This window comes from Rattus rattus, chromosome 18 (genome assembly GCF_011064425.1).
Source record: "Rattus rattus isolate New Zealand chromosome 18, Rrattus_CSIRO_v1, whole genome shotgun sequence".
Classification (NCBI taxonomy): Eukaryota; Metazoa; Chordata; class Mammalia; order Rodentia; family Muridae; genus Rattus; species Rattus rattus.
This window is the reverse complement of record NC_046171.1, coordinates 12,822,716-12,844,377: the sequence shown is the minus strand read 5'-3', so window position 1 is coordinate 12,844,377 and position 21,662 is coordinate 12,822,716. Positions and strand designations below refer to the sequence as shown.

The 21,662-nt window shown below is 40.5% G+C and overlaps 1 protein-coding gene across 1 annotated transcript in view; it reads left to right on the top strand.

Annotated features, from left to right (window-relative positions):
• Positions 1–21,662, top strand: part of Pcdh15 (protocadherin related 15) — a 107,329-nt gene that overhangs the window by 30,381 nt on the left and 55,286 nt on the right. Inside the window, exon 2 of the mRNA XM_032889292.1 lies at positions 14,913–15,128. Within this exon, the coding sequence (XP_032745183.1) occupies positions 14,913–15,128 (216 nt within the window). The remainder of the gene's footprint in view (positions 1–14,912; positions 15,129–21,662) is intronic.

Sequence of the window (21,662 nt, the reverse complement as noted above, 5' to 3'; positions counted from 1 at the left end):
CACTGCTTTTGCTGAACTGTGGGTCTCTCTGTGGTATGTGGTCGGTGTCCACTGGGTTACTTCGTCATAAGGAAAAACATCAATAGTAAAAAAACAGATGAGGCAAGAAGTTGAGATAATAAACTGGGATTAGATGGATATTCATTTTCCTGTGAGTGGAGCTATTTGCTTTTCTCTAACTTTTGCATAAACAAAAGGTGATGCACGATAGAACCCCGAATTGCACATCATTAGGTCGCCACAGTGTGAAAGAGCTAGAGGAATAGACAGGCAGAATGCAGAATTTTTTCTGGTGGACTGTTCATATGGAGTCGGGACCTGAGGTTGCACAGAGAAAGAGGACACTGAGAAGCAGCTCTCAGCCCGATACAGATCTGATGGGATATGAATGGGAAACATCCCCAGCCAGCTATCTGGTGGCACTGTTTGAAGAGAATGAGAAATTGTTCAGAAGTGATTCTTGCAAGAGGCAGTGATTCATTGGAGATGGACTTTGAAGCTCTGTAACCATATCCCACTGTCTGACCCGTTTCCACTTCCTGTTCCTTTGAGATATGAAGAGGGGAGGTGCTCCCCCCATGTTCCCACATGTCTTCCCTTTTGTGACACATTATGTCCTCTCAACTTGGAAGCCAAAGTAAGTCCCATATGCATCACTATGAAAACGTAACTCGTATGGATGATGGTGGACCTACCATGTGAAGAAACCACAGAGAGCAAACCAAGCACAGTAGTCAAAAGAAAGACATGGGGTGAGAGACACGATGCTAGACTTGGATCGAAGTGATAGAATTCACTGTGACTAAGGAACAACCAGAAAGTTAGAAGAGATGAGTACGAGGTTTCACTTGCTCCGAATAAGGAAGGAAAATCACAGATAACATGGGGCTGGAGGGATGGCTAAGTGGTTGAGAACATTGGCTGTTCTTTCCCAACACCCGCAGGGGATCTGACACCCTCACGCAGACATACCTGCAGGCAAAATACCAATCAGTGTTCATAAAATAGAAAATAGATTATTAAGAATAGTGCTCAAGCAGTGTATGAACAGTGAAAAGTCCAATAAAATCGCTATATTGTTATTTAAAAAATAAACACTAAGACTAAACTCACTTTATCCCTCAAAAGGAATGTTCACACTGGGGCTTTTCTCATTTAAATGCCCATTGAGTAAAGAAATAGATTTGTTTTTATGTGGACAAAAGGAACAGAATTCATTTGACAGCATCTTGGAAGGTCATAAATTAGTCCTTATTTTGATTATATAACTATAATGGTGAAGAGAACTCGCAAGGTCATGTGAGTTATGAAATAATTTACAAGAAGAGGGAAATTAAACACTTCAATTACTATACAGTGTTGGGGTCTGGGAATTGCTGCATAAACTGAGATCAGACACCAGTGTCAGTCAAACAGGGATGATTTATGGAACACCACACCCCAATCAGAGCCATGGTTCAGATCGGGGAACTGAACCATGACCGCAAGTTAAGATCCTACAGAGCTTTTATGCCTGAGATCTACAAACATCTGTGCTAAGTTATCCAACCAATCAGGATTTATGAATAGGGTATTTCCTTAGGAGCATGACTTTCTTGTACACTTACCCTGTTCCCATTGGTTGAGGTATTCAACTGTGACAGGAGACTTGTCTAACATTCATGTCTTAATTTGCCAACCAGGGTGATGCTGCCCACATGCATGTTTCTCCTAAGTAGGATGTAAGTTCCCAGGGAGGCCTTGGAAATTTAAACTTTACCCAACCCCTACTCAAAATGAATATCTTACAGTTTCCTATGGTGGGATCCATCCCAATGGCAGCTTATGAACGCAAATACCATAAAAGCTTATATACAGGTGTAGGGAGTGCTTCTAGGTGGTTGGTTTGGGTCCAGGCTTATTGTAGTTGACTATACAATGCAGTTCTCCTGACTTCTATCATGATTGGTTTCCAAGGGCACGGGACATAGCAGGATATGTAATCAACTTGGGCATGAGGAACAACAGCAGAAACAACATATGAGAACGTTTCCTTATAATGGTAGGCTAGCCAGGTAACAGTTACCCAGGCCTTAACATTTTACCTAGGCCTTAACATTCCATCTAGACCTCAGTATTTTACCTAGACCTTACCATACACAAGGAAGTCCTACTTTCCTACTTATCTTTCTGTATTGTGCCTTCTGTGAAACAGAATATTGTGTGTATGTGTTTCCTTCTTTCTTTGTTTAAAACAAAATCGTTTTCTTTAGGTCAGTATCTTATCTATCTGATGTTCTCTGATGATTTTGATACCACACTATTAAGAAAATGTTGACAAATTATGAATAGCCTATCTGGATTGTATGATTCAAGCTGTGAGCACAGGGATCTACATACCATGGTTGTAAGCCAGTGTCTGACACATGTTGCCTCTTCAGTGGGAATAGGCATGCTAAGGGACAGATCACGACCTCCTCGAACATCCATGTGCAGTCCATGGGTACGGTTGCTTCTATTGGATCCCAAATCTATCCTGGATCATAGCAATAAAAGCTTGGGGGAAAGATTAATTATATTAAACTGTCATTTATTTAACTCTATAATTGCTTAACACGTAAACCTTAATATCACATCCTAATATTCCACCTTAGTCAATTTTTGTTAAAGTCATGTGAAAAAAAGATCTAATACGTTTTTTCTACTTAAAGTAGTTCTTCCTTTTCCCCTTTTAGTTTCCGCAAAATTTTTGAATAAGTCTGTAAATAGATCAGTCTCATTGGTATTTCTTTATTCATGTTTTATCAGCTGCTGGGCACATTGACTGTAAGGACTTTAAAGCATAAGTTTCTCCGTACTTTCTAAAAATACAAGAGTAAAGTTAAAGTGTTTCTCAGAGGCCAACACTTTGTTCTTTCTGCCACTAATAATCACACTTTGACGTTCGCATCAGCGGACGGATGCGAGACGGGAGTTTTTGTCCCTGTGTCCTGAATCACTTTCCCTCCATCTCTGGAAAAGCAAGACTTGTGTGCTGCTAAAGGTTGAAATGGGTCTAATTGAGGAGTTGAAGTTAAAGCCCCATTCTTGGACTTTAATAGGTTTGGAAGTTCTGAGGACATCACTAATTATTCCACTAATATTTTTCTGCATCTGTGGTCTTCATTTAGGCGACAGAGGGGAACAGTTACCAAGGCCATTAGAAAATTAACATCTCACCTATTCTCTGCATGTTAGAGGCAATTATTTGTGGTTCTTTTTTTTTTTTTTTTTTTTTTTTTTTTTGGTTCTTTTTTTCAGAGCTGGGGACCAGAACAGGGCCTTGCGCTTCCTAGGCAAGCGCTCTACCACTGAGCCAAATCCCCAACCCCGGTGGTTGTCTCTTAATGTCGGGTACCTGTACACATTTAAAACTTCCAGAGTTGTGTGGTCTTAGAGATGTGTAAGCGGTTGCCTATGTCTGAGTTTTCATTTTAAAATATAATCAAAGTGAGTCAAATATAATATTCCATATTTGGCTTCTTTCCAGGCAACTCTAGACATAGCTTTTTTTCTCTTTGCCAAAAGAAAACATAAAAGGCAGTGATTCTAATCACCAGACTCACTCCTTTCTCTTGGTAACTAGGTCATGAACCTGGCATAAGCTTTTCGGTATACATAAGCCGATAAAGAAAAATTATTAACTCTTTAAGGAAACATGGTTCATTCCACTGAGTCACTTTTACTTTTTAAGGATTAATTTAGCCAAGATCATTAGCTGTCCTCTTTTTATGACCTAATCAGTGATGAAATAGGTTTGTGCTTTTTATTTATGTATCTGTATCTTTCTGAAAAAATTGTTAAGAATCTCCTTCAATTTTAAGAAACGGGTCCCCTTTGTATTTGTAACAGTTTATGTTTTTAAAAAGATTTATCTATATTGAGACTTTGTGGAAATCTTCTATTTCCAAAAGATACTTTTTGTCTTGACCATTTCCCATTCTTTGCATGGCTTTTAAACACCATTAATTAGCCTTGAATCTCAGCACATGGGAGCCAGAGGTGAGATGTTATCTATGAGTTTAAGCCAGCCTGGTCTACCTAGTGAGTTCCAGAGCAACCAGAACTAGTTAGTGAGACACTATCTCAATTAATTAATTAATTAATTAATTAATACTTGCTTCCCAAACTAAAGAAAATTAATATCTCTTTCCCAATTGGGATCTACTTATTCAAATATTCAAAGACTTCCTGGTTATGGATTTGACTCTCCTTTTTACCTCAGCATCCTCATAATACCTGTCTCTTCCTTGGGATTTATTTTCCTTCAGATTTTAATCTCTCCTGCACCATTATTTTCTTGGATTGCATGAGGCATATTTTGAGGTGAGATTTTTGAAAAAGAATCGCTCCGTCAATGGCCTGAGCCGTTCTTGAATGAACATCTTTGGTCTTAAATGCCCAGATCTCGGATTTCCCGTGAGTTCAAGCAGGTCCGGGGTCACGTGACCTTCCAATGTCTATTCTTTTCTCTTGCCTTGCGCAACGTGATGGCGCACGAATAGAGACTGCAACCCTAAATGCAGTGGGTGTGTTTGATTGTGCAATCTCAGGGAGACTCTGACCCACTGCCGTTGGTGTTAGGGTTTAATCTGGGCAACTCACAAAGCAGTTTGATAGCGGTGACAGACACAGAGCTGGAGAGAAGGGAGGCATATTCTCCCCTTCACAATGAGACTTGTGCTTTCTGGGAAGGGAGCACATTAAATCCTCTTCCATGAGCACGCCTTGCTACCGGCTCTCCCAGCTACTCATAATAGAGGAGGAGGAGAGGGAAAGAAGGGCATCTAAGCAGAAACCGTCATCAACATTAAGGTTTTTCGCATTCTCACCCATGTCGTCTGTACAAGTCTATATACATCTGTAATCATAGCCCTTGAGGCTGGGCCCAAGGACTGCCTGGAGAATATAAATGAGGTATTATAAAACTAAACAAATAAAAACTGAATAAAGTATTAAGTAGATAATAAGATTTACATATTACATTACTGTCTTTACTTGTCTATTCTGGCATTTATAACTAAGGGTCTTACATACAAGATATGTTCTTTTTCCTGGGTCTTTTCCCTAACAACTTAGGTTTCAACAGATTCACTAGGGCCTTTTCTCTAGCTCCTAGACAGATAGCTGTCTTTGTATTGTGTCTTTAAATGGCAGAAGTAGATAAAGGGACACTTAAACTTTCCTATAAGCTCTACCCTCACGCACCAGTCACTATCCAAAAGCTAGCTTTCATACATCACACTATGGGGGTATTTTCAACAGACCAAGAAACATGGGCACTTAGATTCTGGCCTGTGTGTTTATTATTTTTCTTATCTCCTTCTTACATCGTAGAATGGTTTATCCTTTGTTTCCTGTTCTTTTCGATGAGTTTTAAATCCCTGGTATTCTGACCTATTGGATTATGTAGATGTAGAGTAAGACCCACCCTGTTGGGTTACCACCCACCTGTCTGACTATCAATAGTTTACTGATCTCTCCAGCTGGCCTCATTCACTTCTAAAATAACAACGGACTACAGTGAGTCTGTGCCTGTGAAGTGTCACACAACACTGGAAACAGTGAATGATGGGCAGATGTTAGCTGACAGTGAAGCGCCCCTTCCATACGCCCACCGGCCCTACAAGAGCACAGACTGGTAGATCTGAGTCTAAGCTCCATTTGAAACCCGACTTTATTAGCTCTTTCTGGAGAGGCAAGGGTCTGGCTAGGTTTCCGTGAAGAGCTGAAGGTAAGGAATTCTAGAAAGGGGTGGTAGAGAACTGAACTGTAAAAATAGGTAAAGCAGTAGGGTTAGCGTCAGAGTAAAAGCTTTGTCTTAATGGAGAAGACAAATGAGGGTTTGTATATATGTATTTTTTTTTTTTCTTTTTTTCGGAGCTGGGGACCGAACCCAGGGCCTTGCGCTTGCTAGGCAAGTGCTCTATCGCTGAGCTAAATCCCCAACCCCGAGCGTTTGTATTTTTAAGAGGAAAAGGTTAAAGCGGCAGGGCGACGATAGCATGTTTCATGGGAGGAGAGCTGGGCCAGGCTCTGATCGCTGCGAATGTGCCTTCGATGGGAGAGGAGGGCCGGCTGCGACTCTAAGATTGTAAGAGCTGACAGATGGCACAGGTAAAGATATTTTACTCCTAGGATGAGCAGCTGAGAAATGTCACACTTGATATCCTGAAATTTCATGTAAATTAGAAGGTGCACCTCTCTAGAGGAGACTGAAGAGGATGCATTAAACAAACGGGCTACGACGTTATCGACGACGACGTTAGACAAGTCGCTGTTTACAGAAAAGATTTTCTAAATGGATCAAAGGCGCACTTTGGAACTCAGATTAATTTATGATCACACGCATCTTGCTGACTGTTTAAACTCTCCGTCTTCAGTCGTGGGTTCTAAACTTACGATTCAGGCGATCCAAGGGATAAAGGCAAGATAACCACAGTGTGACTTCGACGGAAGAGCCGAGGGGGAAGGGAACTCCAAACCTAACGTCTCAAGGGGGAGACTTGAAAATTCACTAACAACCGAGGTTTCAGCTGCGATGAGTTCATTTGTGCTGTGAAACGTATGCATTAGAGTTTAATCTTCCTGAGACAGGGCATTTCCCTAGGGCCGATGCCTCCGTGAGGTTTAGCTCTAGAGCAGCGATCAAGCAATTCACTGATCAAGGAATGTCGCTAGCCTGAGAATTGAAGATAAATAGCCAAGTGTGCCATCTACATGAAACCTGCACTTTAAAAGAAGTTAGTCGAAAAGGAAAACAGAACTAGATACCGACATCCTTGGATTCGGTAATAAGGGAAGAGTTTTTTTCTGTACGTAGTATGTGGGTTTCCATCGCAAATTGGATCTAGGAACAAGAAAAACAAGAACATATGAATAAAAATCAAAGATGGCGCAAGGCCCTGGGTTCAATCCCCAGCTCCGAAAAAAAAAAACCCAAAAAAAAAAAAAAATCAAAGATGATTATAAAAACCAAGTGCATGCCCCCTGACCTCAATAAGAAATCAATTATTAGTTTATACATCTTAAGGGAGTAATAATTTTATATGTCTAAAATGACAAGTCTAAATTAATTGAGGTTTTGAGTGCTTAAGTATTTGAGTGCTGTATTTATTGATACAAACATATTATAGAAAAGCAAACCCTTCTTGCTATTGTAATATGCATTTAACAGCTCTAATAGAATCTCTAATGGTCATGCTGTTCTTGGCCATTAAGTATAATTACATAAGCATAATTTTCAGCACATCACATCCATAATGTAGCAGATATATATATATATAGATATAGATATACACATATTTACAACAACATTCATTTGGCATAATTCACGTCATTGACAGATAGCAAGTTAAAAGTGAGTTTGAAGGGGGAAATTATTGGAGTCCCCCTAAAAATAAAACAAAGTGTAAGAGTAGGCAAACAAAATCCGTTTAGAACTATTCAAAGCACAAGGCAAACAGTGATGATGCCCTCCATGATGAGGTGTTTGCACCGTGGCCAGAATCTCGCATGAACATCCCTGTCAATATAACAGCCAAAGGGCAATGAGTTGAGTCAGGAAATAGGAAGTGGGACACTGGCAGGAAAAGAGAGGATTTGATGAAATAGTAAGAGATGAGAGAGAGAGAGAGAGAGAGAGAGAGAGAGAGAGAGAGAGAGAGAGAGAGAGAGTCAGTCAGTCATCAACCAGCAGGGAGACGATGCTGAGGAGACTCTAAGGAAGGAGGGAACAGGACTGAAGAAGTAACTCGCCACATGGTAGACACAGAATAGGCTACATGCCTTAAGTAAGTTATGAGTTAGTCAGAAGGAATGAGCCAGGCCTTATGGCCTGGGTATTTAATAATAACTAATCAGTCCAGAATCATTTTTGATGGTAACTAAGGAGCCAGGCGGGGAAACGTATTTCAAAATTATTTTGACACTCGACCTTTGTACATCTTAACCCAGATTTCAAATTGTGCGCTGGGTCTTGTGGCCGAGTTCATGGTGGGAGTCAGTATGTATTTTAAACACATCATATTTTATCAATCTCTTCAGGAGAACTTTGGTCCTTGTCTGTGCGTGGCTGTAGGGCATGTACTTTAAGCCATCTGAGTCAGGTCCCTCCGAGAAGATACAGTCCTGAACTGAGCTCGGGCACACTGGATGTTGGAAGCTGTTGGAAGTTTCTACTTTACGCCTATAGGCAAGCATCCTTCAGCTCTGGGCACTTGTTAGAGAGAGGAGAGTGCCTCCAAAGATCCACAAGCTCCTGGCAGCTCTTCTGTGACCACCTCCAGAAGGGAGATCTTTAAGATAGGTCCTGAGCATGGCGTCCCTAAAAAAGGGAAAAGGAAAGCAGGTTAGAACTGCATAGCATACAAAATCAGAGCACTGGGGATTCAAATATCTGCCAAACCTGCTTTTTTGAAAAAAATTTTATATTTCATTTCTACTATGTTATAACCATAATATGCAAAAATTCTAAAAGGATATTTCTTTGTTTCATAAAAAAAAAGATTTGCTTCAGAAAAAGCTTACTACAGGAAAGACCTCAGTCATTTATTATGAAATATGACTGTGTTGTAGTTTCCATGATGTAATAAATTAGGGAGCAAAACAAAATTATTTTATTTTGGAAATGGGAAGTTAGTCGGTAGGAACTGTGCGAGTTGGTTTAATGTACCAAGCAGCCGCTAGGATTGTACAGTAACCATCTTTCCTATGTAAATTTCCTTGTCGTTGCTAGCATTTATCTTCAAATTAAACAGGATTGAGCCTCACAACGCAACCTTAGTGCAAGACCAAGTCATAAAGCAGGATGGGTGCTGACTCTGTCAATATAAACTTGGAAATGGGCAAACGAGAGCAGTAACACAGCCAGGTCACGTGGCTTCCCTGAGGGACGTGGGTCTGACTGAGGCATGAGCATAGACATGAATGGTTGAGGAGTTCTGATTCTTAATATGCATATTGGCCTCATAGATATGCATATTTTTCAAAAATGTATTGCTCTGTACAGTCATAACTTGGTACACTTTAGGCACGGCTATTTTATTTCCAAGTTTGCATTGACAATCAATTATTTCTATGAAGAGAAGTCTTAATGCTAACCAAAAGTTGAAGGTTGGTCACGTCAAATCTATTTCTGTATGTTTGCATGTGCTATGTGTGTGTGTGTGTGTGTGTGTGTGTGTGTGTGTGTACATGTGGAAGCCAGAAGGGTCATGTCTTCAGTGTTTTTCATCTTGAGAGTCTCTCGCTGGTCTGGAGTCAACAAATAAGCTAAAAAGACTGACCAGCTCTGTGGAGGTAGAAACAGGAGAATCCCTGGGGTTCATGGGCCAGCCATGTTCAGATTTTGTGTGTGTGTGTGTGTGTGTGATAGCTAGAAATCAAACTCAGGCTCTAATGCTTGCAAGATCATTGCTTTACTGACTGAGCCATTTTCCCAGCCCCTTGTCCGAGCCGGATGTGACACAAGTAGCAAGTGTACTCAGAGACAGTAATGTCTCAGGTCAGTTGGATTAGATTCTGAGTTTAATTTCAGTTGGGAACACTTATTTTTTTTCTTATGTTATTCTTCGTGAAATGAATAGAGTCACCACCAGTTCAATGCTTTAAAAGGTTAACTTTAATTACTCTTCCTTTCTCCTGTAAGTGAAATCTCATCCCTGGAACTCCAATGCCCAAAGCCAGCTGTGCTAAGCGGAACATTAGCCCACATGAGAAAATGAGCTGAAGTAACATGCTCACCCTCCTTTCACTGAGGAATCCTTTTTTTTTAATTTTTTATTAGATATATTTTTTACTTACATTTGAAATGTTATTCCCCTTCCCAGTTTCCTGTCCATAAACCCCCATTTCCTCCCCTCCCCCTCCCCCATACGGATATTCCCCCTATACATCCCCCTTACTGCCCCCTATATTCCCCTGCTGAGGGTCCAACCTTGGCAGGGCCAAGGGCTTCCCCTTGTGCCCCAAAAAGGCTATTCTCTGCTACATATGCAGTTGGAGCCCTGGGTCAGTCCATGTATAGTTTTTGGACTTCTCTGGAAGCTCTGGTTGGTTGGCATTGTTATTCTTATGGGGTTTCAAGCTCCTTCAACTCTTTCAATCCTTCCTCTAATTCCCCCCAAGGGGGTCCTGTCCTCAGTTCGGTGGTTTGCTGCTAGCTTGACCTCTGTATTGGACATGCTCTGGATGTGTCTCTCAGGAGAGATCTATATCCGGTCCCTTTCAGCATGCATTTTTTAGCTTCATCAATCTTATCTAGTTTTGGTGGCTGTATATATATATATGGGCCACATGTGGGCCAGGCTCTGAATGGCCGTTCCTTATGTCACTGCTCTAAACTTTGCTTCCATATCCCCTCCTATGGATATTTTTCCCCTTTTAAGAAGGAGTGGGAGCATCCACATTTTGGTCATCCTTCGTCTTGAGCTTCCTGTCTTCTGTGGATTGCATCTTGGGTAATTCGAGCTTTTTGGCTAATATCCACTTATCAATGAGTGCATACCAAGTGTGTTTTTCTGCGATTGAGTTACCTGACTCAGGATGATATTTTCTAGTTCATTCCATTTGCCTACGAATGTCATGAAGTCATTGTTTTTTGATAGCTGAATAGTACTCCATTGTGTAGATGTACCACATTTTCTGTATCCATTCCTCTGTTGAAGGACATCTGGATTCTTTCCAGTTTCTGGCTACTACAAATAAGGCTGCTATGAACATAGTGGAGATTGTGTCTTTGTTTTATGTTGGGGCATCTTTTGGTTATATGCCCAAGAGAGGAATAGCTGGGTCCTAAGGCAATGCAATGCCCAATTTTCTGAGGAACCTCCAGACTGATTTCCAAAGTGGTTGTACCAGTCTGCAATTCCACCAACAATGGAGGAGTGTTCCTCTTTCTCCACATCCTTGCCAGCATCTGCTGTCACCTAAGTTTTTGAACTTAGCCATTCTGACTGGTGTGAGGTGGAATCTCGGGGTTGTTTTAATTTGCATTTCCCTGATGACTAAGTATGTTGAACATTTCTTTAGCTACTTTTTGGCCAATCGATAATACTTAACTGAGAATGTTTTGTTTAGCTCTGTACCCCATTTTTTAATAGAATTATTTGGCTCTCTGGAGTCTAACTTCTTGGGTTCGTTGTATATTTTGGATATTAGCCCTCTATCAGATGTAGGATTGGTAAAGACCTTTTCCCAATCTGTTGGTTGCCATTTTGTCCTAATGACAGTGTCCTTTGCCTTACAGAAGCTTTGTAGTTTTATGAGGTCCCATTTGTTGATTCTTGATCTTAGAGCATGAGCCATTGGTGTTTTGTTCAGGAAATTTTCCCCAGTGCCCATGTGTTTGAGACTCTTCCCCACTTTTTCTTCTATTAGTTTGAATGTATCTGGTTTGATGTGGAGGTCTTTGATCCACTTGGACTTAAGCTTTGTACATGGTGATAAGAATGGATCAATTTGCATTCTTCTACGTGCTGACCTCCAGTTGAACCAGCACCATTTGTTGAAAATGCTATCTTTCTTCTATTGGTTGGTTTTAGCGCCTTTGTCAAAGATCAAGTGACCATAGGTGTGTGGGTTCATTATTGTTCCACTGATCTATCTGTCTGTCTCTGTACCAATACCATACAGTTTTTATGACTATTGCTCTGTAATACTGCTTGAGGTCAATGGTGATTCCCCCAGAAGTTCTTTTATTGTTGAGGATAGTTTCTGCTCTCCTGGGTTTTTTGTTATTCCAAATGAATTTGCAAATTGCTCTTTCTAACTCTATGAAAAATTGAGTGGGGATTTTGGTGGGGATGGCATTGAATCTGTAGATTGCTTTTGGCATGATGGCCATTTTTACTATATTAATCCTAACAATCCATGAGTATGGGACATCTTTCCATCTTCTGAGATCTTCAATTTCTTTCTTTAGAGACTTGAAGTTCTTGTCATACAGATCTTTCACTTGCTTGGTTAAAGTCACACCAAGATATTTTATATTATTTGGGACTATTGTAAAGGGTGTCATTTCCTTAATTTCTTTCTCAGCCTGTTTATCCTTTGAGTAGAGGAAGGCTACTGATTTGTTTGAGTAAATTTTATACCCAGCCACTTTGCTGAAGGTGTTTATCAGGTTTAGTAGTTCTCTGATGGAACTTTTGGGGGTCACTTAAGTACACTATCATATCATCTGCAAATAGTGATATTTTGATTTCTTCCCTTCCAATTTGTATCCCTTTGACCTCCTTTTGTTATCTGATTGCTCTGGCTAGGACTTGTGGTACTATATTGAGTAAGTAGGGAGAGAGCAACTGGAATTATGCTGTTGCCAGGGAGCGGGTGGGGATAAGAGGATGCAAGAAAGGAGAAAGAGCTCATTTGGGTTCACAGCTTGAGGATAAAGCCCATCATGCTGAGAAAGGCATGGCAGCAGGACCACGAGGCAGCCGGACACACTGCATCTGTAGTCACACAGATGGATTCTGGTGTCCGCGTGGCTCCCTCCACCTTTCTATCTTGTTCTGTTTGTTTGAGACACCAGTCTAGGGAGCTGTACTGCCCACATTTAGAACCCTCCTCTGTTAAACATCTCTGGAAGTGACCCCCCCCCATGGCCACACCCACAGATGTGTCTCCTAGGTAATTCGGAATCCAGTCAAGCCAGCAACCAGAATTAACCCTGACAGCAACTTAGACAAGTTGTAATTTGTTCTTTTATCTCAAGTTGAAGTGTCTGGGTCATTTAGTATAAGAAACTTTCCTTGTGGTGCAGATGAGGCTATCCTGAAATGCTTGAAATGTTCAGAAGGTACGTAAAGCCTGAAACCAAGTTTATAGAATATTTACTGTCTGCGAGCTGTTTTTTGTCATTGAAATTGTTCATATGCCAGCACTGACACCCTGTAAGTCACGTGAGAGTCCTGGCTCTTTTGCCACCTAATCCTCGTTTCCAATTCTCGGTGGTCATACCCGGCCGATTTCTGCTGCTAGGATCAGAACACTTTGAGATGATCCCTTTCAGCACCCAGAGCTCTATGCAATTAGAACAGTAGCTTCCTTAGCAGTTTTTTTTTCTTGCTATTAAATTACTTTGGTATAGCCCTCTGAGTTTTAAGGCAAATTAAAAACGCGTACTATATCATGCTTTAGGTTAAGTGCTGATAAAAGGATGAATAACCGTGCAGTAGAAAAGGCTGAAAACTAGAAACTCTGGATGATGTGCTTCCTGAATAATTTACATATAGCCTGACGACATTATCTGATTCCCTTACCCACAATTTCTCTTGATATATGTTCCGTTTTGAATGTATTTTGTGCACCTATCCACTACCCCAAACACTACCCCAAACATAGAGTTAGAAAAACAATTAACTTTAGATGCTCGACCACAGCATGCGTTTCTTATCGGCATCCACTCCTTCCTCCTCGTTTTCCTCTTGCATTTAGCCTCTCTCGCGTTATATACTTGAAATTAAAAATAGAAACCTTACTCGAAGGTTCTTGGCTTCCGTTCCAAATCCCTCTTCTACCCCTTTAAGAGTTAATTACATTGTATAGACTTGGGGTTGGGGATTTAGCTCAGTGGTTAGAGCGCTTGCCTTGCAAGCGCAAGGCCCTGGGTTCGGTCCATCTCCGAAAAAAAGAAAAAAGAAAAAAAAAAAAGAAAAAAAAAGTTGTATAGCCTTTAGTCTTTGATATGTTTTAGTCTTGGATATGTTACATATTTTTATTTTTTTATAATAATGCTTATACTTTTTTTTTTAAAAAAAAAAGCTTTGTACTTTATGTGTATGGGTTTTTTTGTCTCCATTCATGGCTAGGCAACTACTTGTATGTCTGCCTGTTGCCCACTACAGTGGTTATGAAAGCATCAGATCCAGGAACTGGAGTTACAGATGGTTCTGAGTCATCACGCTGAGGCTGGGAACCTAACCTGGGTGCCCTGGAAGAGCAGCCAGTGCTCTCCCGTGCCTAGGACCACTCCAGACCCCACCATTTCTTTCTGAAGCATTTCACTTTGAAGTAGTTCTGAAACTGACATCCCGAAAACTTGCCCTTAAGTAGAAGCCATAGAACCAATGTAATTAAGAGTTTGTCCATAGCCAATGTTCAGAAGAATTGGAAAATCTGAACAGTCATTCCCTCTTTATATCTACATGATAAGAACCTTAAGCCTTTTACACCATAACTCCCTGTTGATTCAGGGGGACTACAAAAGAGAGAGTTAGAATCTGCCATACTCTGATCTTGCTACAATATTAACTGGTTGGCATATAATCCTCTACCCTAAAACATATTTATGAATAACTATGTGTGACTTATTTTAATTGGATATGCCAGTATATAGTTCTTTATGTCCCCGGCCTCAACCTGCTAGATCAATACTTTGATTTTTGTTTGTTTTTTATTTTCCTTTTTCTTTTGGAGGGAAAGAAAACATGAAGTTTTGTGGGTAGAAAAGTCAGAGGAGAGGAAAACATAACCAAAATACTAATGAAAAAATTAGAGACAAAAATCTACAATTACAAAAAAAAAAAAAATACTGAAAAAAATTGGGGTTTTGGTGGGGGGGTCTCCACAGTCACACGATGATCTTGAAGTGACCAGTAGATTCCACCATGCCCATCATTTGGATCCATAGCCTAAATTGGAACTCATCCTGACAGATGCATAAAACTAAATTGATTGGATCCTTATCTGTTGTAATAACTGCCCTCGAGCCAGTAGCATTGGGATGAAAACTATTTGATATGCAGATGTATTTTCGCATTTGCATAATGATATTCAGAGAAAGGGAGCTTTAGGAGAAATGTACTGTGCTACTGTTACCCAAATAGCCTTGGAAGTAGCTTTGTCTTCTTTCTGACTGACCGTTTATCGTCTGATTTTTTTTTCCTTCCTAGGCCACTGACAGGGACACAGGAAATTATAGCGCCATGGCCTACAGACTCATCATACCGCCGATTAAAGAAGGCAAAGAGGGGTTTGTGGTGGAAACATACACGGGGCTCATCAAGACAGCCATGCTCTTCCACAATATGAGAAGATCCTACTTCAAGTTTCAAGTGATTGCAACCGACGACTACGGGAAGGGGTTGAGCGGCAAAGCGGACGTACTGGTAAGCGCATGCGTGAGGGACGTGAGCCTTGAGCCTGGAGTGTTTTAGCTGTTTGCACTTTCAATAATGCTTAGAAATAGACTCTCCCTGGGAGCTCTGATTGGTTGGTATTGTTGTTCTTATGGGGTTGCAAACTCCTTCAGCTCCTCTTTTATATTTAAAAAATGTATATTATGGAGCTTAAGGGATAAATTATAAGGTTAGTGTGATATGTGTATATATATTTCTGTTACAACCAGATGGCATCAGGAAAGTCATCTCAAAAATGATTTACACAGTAACGCATGCAATCTTTTTAGTTAAGAGAAAGGCCAAATAAAGTCCATATGCAGAGGGTGTGAGGGTGATAGATGTCAAAACCAAGATGGAAGGCAGATGAGGACAGGGGTGAGTAACTCTGACAGTTTTACTCACACAATGTACAGCGCATGAGAGGGAAGGTGGACGATCGAGGGGTTCAAGGTGGAAGTCGGTGGTTGATAGGAGGCACGGAAGCCACATGAAATACTGTGGGACCGTGTGCTAAAGCAGTAGACAGTCACTGAAGACGATTCGTAGTAGAGGGGTAAACTACGTCTTTACACCGTTTATTACTGTTACCTTATCAAGGGAGGGCTCTAATAGTTCATATGGATTCTTCGCCGGTTTGTTTGGTGTGCCCTTCACGCTGTTCTCTGGCATTGTGCTCCGTATGCTGCAATGTGGTCATTTCTCAATCTTTGCTCGGTCCTCAGAATCCGACCTCCACACCCCCACCCCCACCCCCGTGATCTCCCCCAACAGGTTGGCTCGTATTTTCAGTTCTCCTAGCTTATTTTTGGGAGATCTCTTCCATTTTTATAAGGTGATTCTTCCCGTATTCTTCTCATACTCTCTTGAGCTCCTTCCCTTCCTGACTCTGCCCTCCTGTTGCGTCATTCGAAGCCATCGTTACCTCTGCCGTTGCCACGAAACGTCCAGCCCTTAATCACGATATCAAATGTACCCATATGATTTCGGTGCTCTTGTTCCCAGCAAGATATTCAATCAGCTTAACTGAATACTTTCCTTTTATTTTTTATTGGATATTTATTTATTTACACTTCAAATGTTATCCCCTTTCCCAGTTTCCCATCTATAACCCTCCTATACCATCCCCCATCCCCCTTCTTCTATGAGGGTGTTCCGCACCCGTCTACCCACCCCTTCCTGCCTCCCTGCCCTGGCATGCCCCTACACTGGGGGAGAGGGGGTAGTTGAGCCTTGGTAGGACCAAGGGGTTCCCATTAGTGCCCAACAAGGCCAGTCTCTGCTACATATGCAGCTGGAGCCATACTTTCCTTCTTGTACGTTCTCTTCTGAGAAACCTACCTGTGCCCCATGCTTGATTAACTGATATGTGGTGCTTTATCAGTCCAAATAAATGGCCCATGATACAAAAGGTAACTTCCTTCCCTTATATATTCCTTAGTCAGATCTCTGTGGAAATGAAGCCAGTGGATTTATTTCATTGATTTACATGCTCATTGAGGCTGAAATGTCCCCCCATACTGTCAGTCTGCCTGTTGGGAAGCCAGAGAAGGTGACAAAAATCCTCCAGTATAAGACAACCTAAAATGTGAGAAATATGAAGGCTGACAATGCAGACCTGACCCTGAGGATCCTCAGAGTGTCACAGAGGCAAGTGTCAGTGTATGGAGTCAAAAAACCTCTTTGTCCATAAAAACATGTCTACTTGGGAAGGAAGAACCAGAGAAAGAAAAGGATGTTTGCTCTCGTGCTGTATATTATCCGGGCCCCGTAGCAACTACACAGCAAGCTCGTGGTCACGGAAGGTAGACTCCACTAAGGACATGTACCACCCCAGTCTCACTTAAAGCCTAATGATCATCCTACAGCTAGAAGAATGATCCCGTCTATACACAAGCACAACATCATTCTTTAGATTGTGCTCCCTTGGAAAAAGAAACATAGAATTCTGACTCTCCTTGTACTAGGTCGCTGCTCATGTTGACAATATGTGAGAAAACATGCACAGAAGTATGCTTACCTACCCTTTAAATGGTTTCCCTTGTCTAGTAGCCTTCAGGCCAACACCTTGGGTTTGGTTACTTACCACATCACCACGACTTCTTGTTTTCTTCTCATCTGGCAGCATTTATGCTTGATAAAGCTCAGGCCATGTGTTCTAGTCATTGTCTGCTCATACTGACTTGGCAACATGTTTGATACCATAACTTTAAAATATCATCTATGTAGTGAAACTGCTCAAATCTCACAGCTAACGCATAGATAGCAGGCACTATATATCTCTACCTATCATCTACCTACATTTATCTATCTATCTATCTATCTATCTGTCATTTTTCTTTCTACCAATCATCTGTCTAGCTATCACAAAGGTAATATTTGGTTACTGTGATCTAACACCTTTAAGTATTTCATATGACAAATTGGAAAGTATAAAAAGAAATGATGGCTGTCTCAAAAAAATATTTCTTTAATTTGAAGAGACAAAATATGTTTATTCAAGATGAATATTTGGAAGTCATTTACAAAAGAGTGAATGAAGTAAGTCTTCCGTGTCAAGGGAAGCAGCTGACAGTATTTGTTTCTGATGACAGCGTTGGCAACTTCCAGTTTGAGTCACAACACTAAAAGGCTTGTTTTTCCCACTGTGAACTTGACAGCATCTCATTATCCAGTGACTATTCTGATGAGATTCGTGGTCATAATTAAAAAAAAAACATTTCTTTTTTCATTTGGTATAATGAAATGTGTCAGTATTTGGAAATTTCGAGCTAATATTATCCAAATGGCAATAACAGCATGTTTGAAATTCAATCATAACGTCAAACATGGGAGTACACTCTTGTAATTCAACTTTTGGAGATGGGGGAACATGAAAATACAAATTTCAAGGCCACTATCAGGTACGTACAGAGTTCTAGCCCAGTCTGGGCTATGGGAGGCTATTGTCTAAAACAAAAGTAACCAAATATTAATCTGAAATATGAACAAAAGACTCTAAGAACTATAAGAAAAAATTAATAAATTTTCATATGTATAATCATTGCTTCAGATTTCAAATGAAATCTAGGGTTGTGGAAATGAACATTTAAATTTCGGTACAATTTCAAAGAAGAAAATACACAATGAGATGTTGTAGTAATTATTTAATCTCAGTTGGGGTTTTCTACCCTGCCTTTGATCATTGAGTTCCCAGATAAAGACACAAAACTTTTATATTTCTAATAAGCCTTAATTAGTACTAATGCTGGGCATATATCTGCTCTCTAAGCTATTAGAATCTACCTCCCAATCAGTAACCCTGAGTTATGACTTGCTGTATTCCTTCTAGGAATTTACCTCATCGTTTGTTTCTCTCTCTCTCTCTCCTCCTCAGACCCCCAAACCCAGGAACTGGAACTCCACCTACTTCCCTTCTGTCCATTTCTATAGGCTGTTGGCATCTTTATTCAATCAATAGTTTTAAATTAAGGGTTACATAGCATCACTTGGTGTACATGAGGATACTCTTATCACTGGAACAACCAAATCTTTGGTCCTGGTATGATCATTATGATACATGGCAAAAGACCAAACCTCAACAGTGATCCTAAAATGGCTATTAAACCATTCCTCTCATTTTACTACAAGTAGACTTATAGTAAAGTCCAGTTGTGAAACACAGAGTTCATGAGGAGAGGACAAATGTGTGCAAACACTATTTATTGGTCTTGTGTAGCTGCTGAGTGCCTTGACATGCTCTGGGCCACAGTGAAGTCTGTGGGGAGTATGAGAGGAAACTGGATTCCAAAGACTCTATTGACAAAGTCAAATGCCTCCATGGGGCATTTCATATGATTACATATTGGGATTGTGTTCCACAGGTGTTGAACTGCTTTAAATACTTGATTAAAAGCATAATTAAAACACTTTTGTTAACATTTATCTTTCTAGTGTGAAATTTCTAACACAAATTTTAAAATATGTAGGGTCTTTAATTAGTGACTTAGTACATGTTCTATAGGATGGCAATGGTGAGTTTCATAGGGATAAGTGAAGGGAGGTGAAGAAATGGCTCATAAGGAAGGATTAAATTACCTAGATGTAAAATATACATATAACAAAGCTGTCACTGGACCTTTATTGTAAGTCACATGTTTCATTTCTTTATTCTTACTCTCTCACACAAAGCAGTCCAACAGTGTATACATGAATATTTCGAACTTGGCCTGTATAAAGAAAAAGCAAGCAATTATATAAGGGTATTTTAAAAGAAGGATACAGTAAATTATAAATTTCTGGAAATATTTACATAGTGATTTCAATGGAGAATTAGGGCAAAACAAATACTATATACTCTTAAAGGCTTATATGTATTTGGCACAGATGCTTTGAAAGCAAAATTCAGAATCTAGGATTTCTTTAAAGACTAAAACCTAAGCTATAATTTATATTACTCTCCTTGTACTAGTATCTTTTATATACAAATCCTGCCAACCATGCATTCCTCACTGCCCACCCAATGTTCTAGGTTCCTAAATGGAAAACACACACAGCCTTTACATTTTGAGATGCCTAAACAGCTCAATGCCTGGGTAACTTCCTAACCTCCACATATCCACTCTACCTCCTGCCATATCCCCTAGTTATTACTTACTAAATCCTACACTTTATCTTTGTTGCCCTGGACCCAGTCGAACAGCCTCTTATACCACTCCCCCCCCCCAGCCCTACATGGTGGCTATGCTCTCTGCTCCACATTTTCCCAAATGTGGCATCTCTTCTCTCCTTACCCCGGCCTGGGGGGGAATCTCCTTCTTCTGCTGTGCTCCCAGAAGGAAAACAGACATCTGTGAAAACAGACAATATGCCCGATTACCAAGTGTGCATTTCATTATTTTTCTTATATAAAGCAGAGACATCAACTCAACATGACAACAGACTCTTAATTGTCACTATCCCACGCAGCTGCTCACTCCATCAAGCCTAGATGGAGCCTTTGTTGACCTAATAAACATTGTTTCCTGCTGTGTGGGATTGGCAAGTAGTAGCACAAACAATGAGCCTCATCTGAAGAGGCTAAGAAAGGCAAATAAACAGCAGTCATTAGTCCATAGCATTCCCTAAACTCCTTTGAATGCTTATAACCTAGTTTCCCAGTCTTGGGTTAGCACTCCCTTGATTAAATCCTACTTTTACCTTAGGTAAGAAGGCACCAGCTTGATTGTCCTCTGTTCTCACTGTTGCTTTCTTCTGCTCATTCATTCATTGATTCCTTTCTTCTAATCATTTACTTATTGATTCCTTTCCTCTACTCATTCACTCATTAGTTCCTTTCCTCTACTCATCCATTCATTGATCCTCTGGGTCCTTGTTCCATCTAATGTAAGACTTGTCAAATATGTCCAAGTTTTAGCCTTTTCAGTCTGACGTATGCCTGATTTATTTGGACCTGTATTAATAAAAATCTAGTATGAGATTCATACTTTTACAAAATCAATAATTGGTAGAGGGTGTTGAGACAGGGTCTCATTCTGGATCCTAAGCATGCTTCTCCTCTCATGTGAGATTTCCAGCATGGGATACCACCACGCCCGACCAAAGGGGTTACTTTTAAAGTGTCTGCTAAAGGCCTCATTTATATGTAGGCGTGGGTAAGGAATATATGGGACCATGAAAGCACTAAAATAATGAGACCCCCAGAAGCCTCTCCATAGCCTACAATGTCACTTCGGCATCCTTTCTCAAAGTAGAAGTAGAAATTGGTTCATCACCAATTCACTGGGATAACTCTTGACTCCGAGGTAGATCCCATCCACAAGGGAGAGGAAAAGGCTGCAGCCTACAGAGACTGAGATCTGATTACTGCACTCCCTCTTGTGACTGCTTTTCTTCAGGCTGCTGGTATTGACGGCAACCCTGCCTGATCTTTCCTAATCTGATGTTAAAAATAAAGGGAAGAAGAAAGAGAGGGAAAGCAAAAGAAGGAAGGGGTCAAAGACGGCAGAAGGAAGAAAAGAGGGAGGGAGAAGAATGGGGAGAGGAAGGGAATGTGGAAGAAGAGAGGAGAGGGAAAGGGAGAGAAAACAGGATGTGCAGGTTTTAGAGCCACAGTCCTAGAGATTTTTCCCCATGTATTTTTACTGCTAAAAACTCAAAAACAAAGAACAATTATATGCATGTAGATGCAGCTGCCTATAAGGAGTGAGAAACAGAGTTCAAACTGTTGGCGCCCACTGCGTGACTGTTGATGTATCAAACGGATTTTTTAATACAGACTTTGAGAAGATATATTAACCTCATACCATATTAGGCTCACGCTAAATTTGAACAGTCTCCTATTGACTTATGAATATTTTCTGTAATATCTCAGACTTATTTCCTTGGAAACCTAAATGGAGCAGCAGATCTGGACCGGTATTCCTACTTGGCAATGCTAGCGGGGGAAGCCAGCAGAGGCTCTGACCCTCTCACAGAAGCGTCTGCCCTCAGAGTACAAATTTCTGTTTCCCATCAGTTATTCTTTTGTCTATTTTTGTTATTTAA